At 35.8% G+C, this 11,540-nt stretch overlaps 2 protein-coding genes across 2 annotated transcripts; one reads left to right on the top strand and one right to left on the bottom strand.

Moving 5' to 3' along the window:
- The first annotated feature begins 5,467 nt into the window (after positions 1-5,467).
- LOC113305461 (probable LRR receptor-like serine/threonine-protein kinase At1g34110) lies at positions 5,468-8,610 on the top strand. Its single transcript, XM_026554497.1, has 6 exons — positions 5,468-5,547; positions 6,785-6,903; positions 7,016-7,486; positions 7,673-7,832; positions 7,939-8,236; positions 8,362-8,610. The coding sequence occupies exons 1-6, from the start codon at positions 5,468-5,470 to the stop codon at positions 8,608-8,610; spliced, it is 1,377 nt and encodes a 458-aa protein (XP_026410282.1).
- Positions 8,611-10,004: 1,394 nt separating this feature from the next.
- Positions 10,005-10,693, bottom strand: LOC113305460. The gene is made up of 2 exons (XM_026554496.1): positions 10,339-10,693; positions 10,005-10,282 (listed from the first exon to the last, which is right to left on the bottom strand). Exons 1-2 carry the CDS (start codon positions 10,691-10,693, stop codon positions 10,005-10,007), a joined length of 633 nt encoding a protein of 210 aa, XP_026410281.1.
- Positions 10,694-11,540: the final 847 nt, after the last annotated feature.

Here is an 11,540-nt window from a genome sequence, read left to right as displayed (position 1 = left end):
GTTCTTAGTTGGTGGAGTGATTTGTCTGGTTAGTTCCGTTAACGAACAAGACCTCAGCCTGCTAATTAGCTGTGCGCAGGATTCCCTCCGCGGCCAGCTTCTTAGAGGGACTATGGTCGTTTAGGCCACGAAAGTTTGAGGGAATAACAGGTATGTGGTGCCCTTAGATGTTCTGGGCCGCGCGTGCTATACTGATGTATTCAACGAGTATATAGACTTGGATGACAGACCCGGGTAATCTTCGAAAATTTCATCGTGATGGGGATAGATCATTGCAGTTCAGCTTTATGCCCGGAAGATCGACAATGGAGGAAATTTTCCTGGTCAGACAGCTTATGGAAAGATACCGGGAACAAATGCGGGACCGACACATGGTATTCATTGATGTTAGAGCATTGCTCGGTTGAACCCATCAACCGTTGGTATGTCAAGTTTGGTTTTCATATTTTAGTGAATCAAAACTCATTTAAAGAGTCACTTGATTATTTATTAGAGTCAACTTCGTATAGGTTAGCTAGAAAGTTACTAGGATATGAGACATACCAGTATTACTTGAAGACTTGAAGAATGTGAAGAAGTAAAGAGATATAACGACGACATCATCCTTCCTCTTGAGGTTAGTAATATTTGACTTGAACTGTTTCATTCCTAACGTATCTTTCAAGTCGTGCATATTGAAAACATAACTGCGAAGCTGTGAATGATTATACTCTAGTTAGACATAATATTAAGGAATTATAATACGAAGTATAACGTCTATCTTTTGAACTTCGTACATAAGGCATCGATATAATTGTTTGAATTCTATTGTGATTATGTGTATGGGTATGGGTGAAGATTTCGTCCTAGGAAACAATGTTTTACATTTGTTTAAAGGAAGTACAATTCATAAACTTGTTTTATGAATCAAAAGGTAAATCGCTAGGCTTATTGGTATTGTTATGCATTGCAAATATTTGGATTACCAATATGTGTGTTTAGTATAACCGCTTATGTATCTTGGTAAAGCTATTCATAATGCCTGTCTTTTGTATTGGTATGACTTTTCTTAGTGAAACCGATCTTAAGTAATCACCTGAGATGGTATGATCGATATATTGTAATTGGTATGACCAACTCTAGACATTGGGGAACCGATCCTAGTAAGAGGTGAAACCGATCACAAGTATGTGGAATCGATCCTTATAAGAGGTACAACAAGTCTTAGTAATTGGTAATTGATCCTATGACTTGTGCAACCGATTACAAGTTAAATACCATAATTATGTGGTAACCGATCCTAGTACCTAATCAACCAATTTTGGAAAGCTAGTGTGACCGATCCTAGTACCCACATGGAGGTAGAACCGAAGCCTTGTGTTTTTGGTAGAACCGTGAAACCCGTTAATGGTGATTTGATAGGATAATCAATCACATAATTCTTGGAAGTCAGATGAACCAATTCTAAACTCGTTTGGAAGTGTGTAAAATCGGTTCCAAGATTGTAAATATGAAAAAGGATTTACAAAGTAAAAATGTCGACATACTTTGAACATGTGCAATAATTCTTATCTTTTATTATTCAAAGATATTCCTTGATAATTAAAGGAGAATCCCAGATCGGAATAAATTGAGAATCTTTTAATTAAAGTTTTTAGTTTTATATGCTTTTAATTTCCAGCAATTAAAATGCATATCTTTAGAAAATAAAAATTGGTAATGTGCATTTACTAATTGGAGATTTTCTACTGAGATTTCGGTCAATATTTGGACAGATCATTTCCAAGAATTATGAAAACCGAATTTGGAAATATACTGCATATCTTGAGAATATTTTCGGTTTTGGAAATTCCTTGATGTCCAAACTTCCTTAGTCTATAAATATTGAAGTTTGCATTTCGAGCAATATAATCCTCAGAGTCAGAAAAACTGCCTAGTTGTGTTGTTACTGGTGGAGCCGTCTATTCGGAGAGGAAAGGACACTAAGTAGGCGAAATCTCTTACGACCGCTCGTTTTAAAGACTTCTTTGGGATTGGGAAGCTCTACGAGTATCGTTGGTGGGAAACTAGATAATTGCAGTTTATTATTAGTTTTCGATTGATTTGATTGACTAACGGTTGTTGAACTTTGATTGCACCTAGTTTGTTTATGCTTGAGAATCTTCTTTTCTGATATAAGATTCACTCAAACTAGATCGGAGTTTTGATGGGGATCTTTAGACTGTTTGTAGATCTAAATACGTCTTGCGATAATCCTTTGTCAACAGACTCCGTTCTGTGTGTGATTGATCACAAGAGATTCAAGTTGATTGTGTGCAGGTGTTTATTGAAGATCTACTAAGATTTGAAGACAAAAAAGATTTTTTATTTGAGTTCATAATCTTTGGTGTGCACAAAACTTAATCGGCTGGGGATCCAACTATAATCGGTTTATCTTTGTGATAACCTTGATTGATTAGTTGAGTAGATCGGTATCAATATGTTTCTTTGTAATTAAGAGTATTGATTGCATAATCTAGACAATTACTTTGGTAGTTGTTAATAGATTTATCTAAGAGCCTGACAAAGGAGATTATTGGGATAAAAGGAAGAGCCTTTGTCAAACTCATATCACATTGTTTGAAAAGAGTTGTTACCGAACATATTTGTTGTTCCTTTACTGTTTGGAATACGAACCAAAGGAATTGTTCCAAGTGCGTGACTTATTGCAAGTTGGAGGCGTAGGGATACAAACGGAACTAGGTGAACTATAGGTTTAGTTGCTTGGTCTCAACTATACGAAGTTGGTTTAGATTTTGTATAGCGGCTTAATCATGAGAGTATTCAATTCTGGACAAGGTCCCGGGGTTTTTCTGCATTTGTGGTTTCCTCGTTAAGCAAATCTTGATATGTCTTTTACTTTTCTATTTTCGCAATTATAATTGTCTTTATTATAATTAGAAGTAAAATACACAAACGTTAATTCCTAATTACTTGATAGCAATCCTATTGTGTTTGGTTAAGTCCGAACCTATTATCAAGTAATCATACTTCGTTGTTGTATTGTCTCGATCTTGTATACATAGTCAATCAAGAAATTTATCTTGTTGCCGTATTGTCTAGATCTCGTATCCATAGACGATCACATAAAGTGTGAACTGATTCGTTGTATTGTCTCGACTCAGTTCATAGACAATCACTTTCGGAGAAAGGACTTATAGGTGGAAAAGTTTTAGATTGAGGTATACTTGGGTACCCCTCGTCTTTTCAATTGGTATCAAAACGGACAAACACGAAAAGATCTAACAATCTATGTTTGGTGCGATCCAACCTATAAGAAATTGAATCCAATGGTTGATTCAGTTAACGTAATGGCAGGATTTGACTACTTCAAAAACTCGTGGTGGAAGACACGAATGAAGTACATAATATTCTTATTCCTAAATGTATTAGGAATTGGAATTATGTCTATGTATGTCTTGAGGGACTTACATAATCAGTTGGATATCATAGGATTGTATATCATTGCCCTGGATACTAACATGTTTAGTAACAATGACACAATGCTCTATGAGACATGTTGCATCTCGAAAATGTATAAGATTCCTCTCAGAATTTTTTATTATATGAACCATGGCTATTGTGTTCTTGAAAAATCTGGAATCTTAAATATATTTTGGATATCATATCAAAATATATATATGTACATTTTCAGATCTAAGACTGTCAATGTATCGCTACCTAGGATGCGATTTTGGAAACCTTGTAACCTTACAAGGAATGATTTTTCAGTTAATAATTCTATTAACAATGGATTGCTTCATACACCTCACAACTGTTTTAATGAAGCAAGTGATCTTTTGAAATATTACAGGGTTTATGATTCTAATGGTATTTTTAACAAATATCATATTATGTTCAAATTTATCTCCGCATACTCTATTAGAAAATTCTTGAGTGAATTTCAAAAGATGTTATCAAATTTTGGTAATAATAGAGTAAACAGATTTTTGGACATAAACATAGAATCAATCCGAGATAAAGATCCAGACCATGAAAAACCGGTCTGGATCAGGGGTAGACTCAAATCCAAACGCTGAGTCAGGTGAAAACGACCCAGTAAACTTCTTAGTTGAAGTTGGCGCTATCTAATCGGATATGTAAAATCTAAAATTCCGCCTTTATGTAATAGGGAGCGAGGAATCTTATTTCTGAGAAAAAGAATTGGTCCAAAATTTTTGGCTTTTCAATCCTGGCAAGATTGGGGTATATCCATTTTATTCCTATCCAAACTAGTGTGCTAAGGGGTGTCTAAAAGGTGTTAAAAGAACAAGTTGCCCATACTAAAAAACCATGCCGACTGAAACTTGGTTTTGAAAATTTTCAAAACCAATTCACCCCATGAGGTTCATCTGTGATGAAATCGAAAATCAGAACAAAACTAAAAAAAAAATCAAAAATCCAAATCAAAACCAAAAAAAAAAATAATTGGCTACGGGATTTGAGATTGGGTATGATTTTGAACCCAATCTCAAACCGAGTACAAATTCTTACGCGATTTGAGATTGGGTACAAAATCATACCCAATCTCAAATCCTTTATGAATTCAACATTTTTGCTAAAAGTCGGCATGGTAATTTTTGTCGACCTTGCCGACTAATATTAGTCGGCAGCTTCCTAGGTTGAATATCATGCCGACTTTTCATCTCTGAAATTAGCATTTACAGGGTCGGCAAGGTATTCATCCTCATACCTTGCCGACTATAGTTTAGCCGGCAGGTTATGAATTTAGTACCTTGCCGACTAATCATGTATTTGTAACACCTTTCTCGGTATTGCAAAAATCCTATTGTCGGCGGGGTATTTTTTTGTCGACCTTGCCGACCATAAGTTAACCAAGGTAAGAAATCAATAAGATGCTGACTAGTGAAGTATAGTCGGCATCTTCTTCATTCGGCATCTTCTTCATTCGACGACCTTGCCGACTGAAGTATAGTCGGCATCTTCTTCTTTCGACGACCTTGCCGGCCAAAGTACAATCGACCTCTTCTTCATTCGTCGACCTTGCCGACTTTTCATGGTTTCAGAACTGAAAGTGTTGATTTCTTCTATAATTTTGAATATGATTTCATACATCAGCTTTGCAATCCCCTTTGGAGAAGTGTTTGGGTAGTATGCTTTCATTTCCGTTGCAAAAACTTTTTTCAAAACAATTTTTTTCATCAAAAATCTTCCCACATGAGTTCAATCAAAAACAAAATTTCATAACTTAAATTCATAAGTTTTAATCTACTCATAAGTTTTAATCTAAATTCAATTAATTAACCTAATCAGAATAATTAAACAAGAGTATATTAGCCATTTAGAAAATACAGGGTTAAGGGGTGGTTTCTTTTACTTCAAAATGATCTAGCTTTTGTCTTATTAGTATGCCCCAATTAATTTGGATATACATCAATCAAGCCAGATTTTCAATCGGGCTACTTGCGACTTGTTTTAGCAAATCCCAATGGCAAATGATATAGCAGGTGATCTTGACTTGGATACCGTGTTCAAAACGAGGACACTGGCAGGAGTGTCCAATACGTGGTCTAAATTGACAACACATACACGGCCGTTGATGCGTCAAAAATGTAGATAAATGATGCACGTTTTTCAGCAAAGCTGCGAAATGGAAGTAATTTTGCTCTTCCCTATTATCCCAAGTTCCTATATTTTCTATTTAATCTTTTGGTTAACATATCTTGCAGCCTAGTCTGTTTATCATATTTTTATTTTTATCATGATACGTAATGAAGAACATGATTGTCATTAGGATGCCGTAAATTGAGAGTTTGAGATCATAATCTTGTTTTTTTTAATAATGTATATATATATATATACATATATATTTCTTAATTTTATATTAATATATTTTATTAATTTTATAAAATTAATAACGGAAAATGGGTCATTTGGCCAAATATTTTTAAAACATGGTTCTAATGTACGAGCAAAAATTAGTATGGGCGAAATGGACACCAAAAAAATAGCAAGAATTAAACTGGATTCATCCTGACTTAAACTTAAAAAATAGCGAGATGAAACTGGATGCATCCTGATATGAATTAAAAATAAGAAAAAGTATTTGAAAATGGGTAGGACCAAACTGTTTACATCCTGACAATTTTTTACATTCTCGTTCATTTAAACAATATCAAATTTTACATGTCTTTTTCACCTAAAAATTGTCGTTATTGGATTAATTGACCAATTTCGTGAATTATTTAATAAGTTTTTGATTGATAGGTTACGAACCAAAAATTTTTGTACGAGTTTAGTTAGTTATTCGTTGTTATTGTTTATTTTTATTTTAATTTTATATTAAAAAGCAAACTTATTAATTTTATATTTTGAGATCGTAAAGAGCAATACCATAGTCACCTAGCTCTATTTATGCGTACTGTCACTTTCACAAATTTCCCGTAAGCTTATTGAGTGGCTCAATCGTGACTCAATCTCCAAATTCAATCTGTGCACTACACTGTACGACTGACTGACTACTTTTGCCTTCACTCATGTCTATAAACACAGTTTTCTCCTATGCCGTATAATATGGTCTGTATAATCACTATGATAGCTAGCTTTAGTCAGTGAAAGTCTTCGTTAAAGTCTAAATTACTTTCCCTCCATAAAGAAAAAAAATCTACCAACTGCCATACATATCTACTCCTCCTCGTAAAGAACCAAAAACACAAAACCAGCTTTAGATTCCTAAAATGAGCACCAAAAGTTATGTTCATCAGGGTATTTCCTCTGTTTATTTTTCGTTGTTCTTCTTTTTCAGTTTCATCTCCGTTGCTTTTTCTCAACTTTCTAGTAATCAAAGAGATACCATGATTAAGTTATCAAATTCATTTAATAATAAGAAGTACCACAGAACCAAATCCTTGTTTATGGATGGGAGTCGGTTGCAGTACTGATGGTGTCAATAGCTCTCTAACTCATATTTCTCTATCAAGTTTAAGTCTTTCTAGTTCTGATTTTCTCGCTGAATTATGCCAAATTGATTGATTAGAGGGTCTTGATGTCTCAGGAAACTCATTATCTTCAATCCCAGATGTGTTTATATCAGATTGTGGGAAACTTAATGGATTAAAGAAGTTGAACTTTAGTCAGAACAAATTATCTGGGGTTTTGCCTAATTTTACGGGGTTTTCTAGTTTGGTATCTTTGGATTTATCCATGAATTATTTGACTGTAAATTTAGATGGTTTGATTGGCAATTTCAAGGTTTTAGAGAAACTGCAGCTGTCAAGGAATCATTTCGTTGGTCCTATTCCTGATGAGCTCTTTAATTTTCAGAACCTAACTTTGATTGATCTTAGTGTTAATAATATTTCTGGGGTTCTTTCAAATTCAATTGGAGATCTCTCCAAATTAAATACTCTACTCCTTTCTTCTAATAACTTAAGTGGTGAAATCCCTAAGAGCCTATCCAATATCAAAACCCTGACTCGTCTTGCTGCAAACCAGAATAGCTTTAACGGTATGATTCCTTCTGGAATTTCTCAGTTCGTGCTAGGTTTGGATCTCAGTTTCAATAAATTGGTGGGAACCATACCCATTGATCTCCTTTCCCCTCCTAAGTTGGAGTATGTTGATCCTACCACCAATTCACTTGTAGGGCCTATTCCAGAAAACATTTCTTCATCTTTGCTTTGATTGAGATTAGGCAGCAGTTCTCTTAATGGAAGCATTCCATCTGCAAGCATCGGGAAACTTGAGCGACTGACTTATCTCGAGCTCGGTAGTAATAGCTTGAGTGGTGAAATTCCAAAGGAGTTGGGAAACTGTGTGGAACTAGCATTGTTAGACCTTTCCAAAGGAGCTGGGTAACCGTTGTCAGCTTCAGGTTATGAAACTTCAATCCAACCAAGTATCCGGGGAAATTCCTAACCGGATTTCACAATTGCGGAACTTGTTAGTGTTAAACATCAGTCAGAATATTCTTTCTGGTTCAATCCCATCAGGGATTTCAAACTTAAGGGGACTCGTGAGCGTTAATCTACAAGATAATGAGCTCAATGGTTCAATACCTGATTCGATCAGTAACTTGGAGTTTCTAATAGAACTCCAACTGGGAAAAAACTGTCTAAGCTCAAGGATTCCAAAGATGCCATCAAATTTGCAGATTTCACTTGATCTTAGCAGAAACTGTTTTGAAGGAACAATTCCTGAAACCCTTGGTGGATTACGAGCATTAGAGGTTCTAGATATCTCCAACAACAAATTTCAGGTAACGTCCCAGAATTTCTCACCTCAATGGGAAGCCTGACACGGCTATTGCTTTCAAATAATCATCTCTCGGGAAATCTCCCGTCATTTTCGTTATTTGTTGTAGTTGATTTCTCTGGAAATAAGGGTCTCATGACTGTCATCGATGCTAGTAGTTCTACTCCACCTACCATCAATACGTGGAGCAAGAAAACTTCAGTCACTCTGGTTATTCTGATTGCGGTTATATGTATTGATCTCGGTGTAGCTATTGCAATTACGGCTATTTTAGTCGTTGATAGTGATACTTCCCTGAATAGTAAACTCTCACTTGCCGTGGTTATAAGTGTTGTTTTCGACGTAGCAACCGCAATGATGATTCTCTTGACTAGTTAAATAGTATCGGGTTAGCAACGAAAACACATACTCAAGTCATGTACCAAGTACTGGAGTACAAATAAATTCGTATATTGGTTATTGTTTCGAATGTTAAGACGTTATCCTATTAATTGTTTTTGGTGTGGAATTTTGATAACTGTTTCCAAAATGCAGGAATGATATTTATTCTTAAGCAAAACTCTTTTTAAGATGAATAAGAAAATTGTACGAGAAGATGATGACAACATTGCATAAAGAAGACTATTACTAATTAACAACTGTTGTCTGCATTAAGTTTCAGAATGAAATTTTATTGAAATACTGTAAGCCAAACGTAAAACTCCCAAGCAACTGAAAACCGTCCACTATTAAGCTTGATTCACCACAATAATACTGCGACTGGATAAGGAAATCGGCTAGATAAGGCTGCAACTTACAAGGTTACTAACCAAGTAATCTGTAGCTCATATTCTGGAGATGCGGTTGTCAACCAGTACAAGGTTGCTCCAACAGAAGTGCTAAAAAGATCTGAGCAATACATGTACATAATCACAATATGTTAAAACCATGTTACTGCACTCATGAAACATAATGCTATCTAAATTTTGACCTCTATTTTACAGTTCTATTTCTAAATGTAAGGTTGTCCCTGGGTTTGTGTCCTGTAAAAGCAAGAAATCTCTTCGTAACTCACCTCCCAAAGTTGTCAGTACCCTTACCGTTCTAGGTTAAACAAAGCAAAATTCTAACTCAGCTCTCAAAGTGGTCAGTACCCTAACTGTTCTACCATCATTTTTGCAAAGTTCTTCTCGTGTGCGGATACCAAATATTTAGCAGCAAATTAAACAAAGCAAACACATAGCAGTTAGGCAAATATTTAACACCTCCCAAACGTACTGCAAGATATTCTATTCTTCCTAAAAATACTCCTTTTTAAAATTTTAAAATACGGCAACAAAATACGGAAACATAGTTCCGTTAACTAAAAAGTTTGGTGACGTCGTATATTGCCAAATGGCTGGCCTGGGTTCTGCTAGATCAAAAAAATTTCCCCTAAAAAAGGGAAATTAGGATAGTATTATCTAGGGTATTCATGGCACATTACTTCTGAAACTGTTGATTTGAAATTCCGTCAACTCAAATATATTTGATTTTACATCCAGCAGCTTTGGCGCGATAGACACTTAAATCTCAGTTTTTGACTCTTTAATAACTTTCAATAACCACTAGACAAAGTAGAATTATCTTAAGTAAGATGATACTAGCAGCTCAAGCACAAACATGCATGATGGCAATGAATGAGTCTCAAAACTAGATTATATAGCATTGTTAAACAGGAAATTAAAAAGGAAAGCCTTGAGAGACGTTACACAGTATCTCAATTTGAAGAAATTACAAATACTTTCCAGAAATTAAACTGTTCGAGACGAAGCAGAAATGTTAGAGAACTTAATTTCACGCCAGTGACGGAGGCTTGAACCAATCAAGCTCTTGAGGAGTAGACTTTGACCAATTGGGTTCAATCCAAGCGCAGTTTCGAGACCTCCTAGTTTCACTAACAAAAGATCTCCTCCGCACTCCGCCAAGAAATTTGGAAATGAGTCATTAAATTGTTGATGGGGTTTCTCAAGAACTTCCCAACCGAAATTACCATTCGCTAAATTAAAATTGCCTAAAGCTCCATCATAACCTACAGAATATAAGTTCCCATGAAATGAAATTGGAGTGTTACGCAATGGCGAGTACTTTTCCTCATCAAAGTCATAAGAGCTCCAATCATGTTCCCCCCTTCTAATGCAGTGCATAGAGAATTCATTGCCATCACTAAACACATTTCCCTCGATGGCGGAGTTGGTATAGAGGAGAAAGAAATGTTAGACATGTTATAATACCCTGGAAAATCTGGAACTTTGATGGCCTCTCTTGTGAAGGGGTTGTAAAAGAATAACTCATGATCTCTTGAAATTAGTAGCCAACCCCCTTTTTGATACCGTATTATGGCACCTAATAACAATTCTGAGAAGTTCATGAGGTAGTTCTCGTTATCATGCACCGGGTTTACTAAGTTGTAGACGGGGGAATTGTTACCGCTAGAGAACATTAGTCATGGGGATAAATTTGTGGTTTCTAAGATCTGGGTAGAGTTCAAAGTAGGCTTTACTACAGGCATAATCTGTCGATTGGCTTTACAAACTGAACGAAAAATGAACATAATCCAACGAGTGCAGATAGCTTGCAATCAACATAACCATGTCCTCATTCAGAATACCCCAAGGAGTTTCTTCTTCTAATTCTAGCGCATTGAGTCTTACAAACTGTTTGGCGCTTTCACTCTCTAAATCAGTATAACTAGTTACACTAATTTTGTTTTCTCCTACCTTTAAGATGTAATCTTGGTCATCCCCGCTAATATCAAACTTACATTCCTTTCTTCTCTGTCCATCAGGCATCATGATCCAATCAGGCACGAACACTGCTTCCTGCAGCCTTAGACACGGAGAAATGTCATAGTCCCCAATATCTTCAACTTCAAACTTGTACAACCCCAGATCTGCGAGAGACATTTGGGATCCCATCGGAAGGTAGAATTCATCGAGTTGGTGAACAGGAAGGGTGTAATATACACATCCTCTTGCAAGTCCCAACCTGGCAGCTGAGCAACAAATTCTGTTTTTCCTACCAACAAACAGAACATCATCACCTAGACTATTCACTAACTTCCACTCCAGTAAAATGAAATCCAACCTGGTTACACAAATTGAGGTTATTAAGGTCTCAGATCCTCTAGCATGGAAATTCACATCTATCATGAACAGGTCATCATGACCTTCCACAAAATACCTTTGGCACTTACAACTGTCCCTTGCAGCTCCATGCAATGGATCATAAGTGCGGTCGATTACCTCGAACGACTTCATAGAAAGGGACACACAATTATCACTTGCTCC

The sequence above is a fragment of the Papaver somniferum genome, chromosome 8 (assembly GCF_003573695.1).
Source record: "Papaver somniferum cultivar HN1 chromosome 8, ASM357369v1, whole genome shotgun sequence".
NCBI lineage: Eukaryota > Viridiplantae > Streptophyta > Magnoliopsida > Ranunculales > Papaveraceae > Papaver > Papaver somniferum.
Note: the sequence above shows the minus strand (reverse complement) of the source record. Positions and strands in the feature narration are given on the sequence as shown.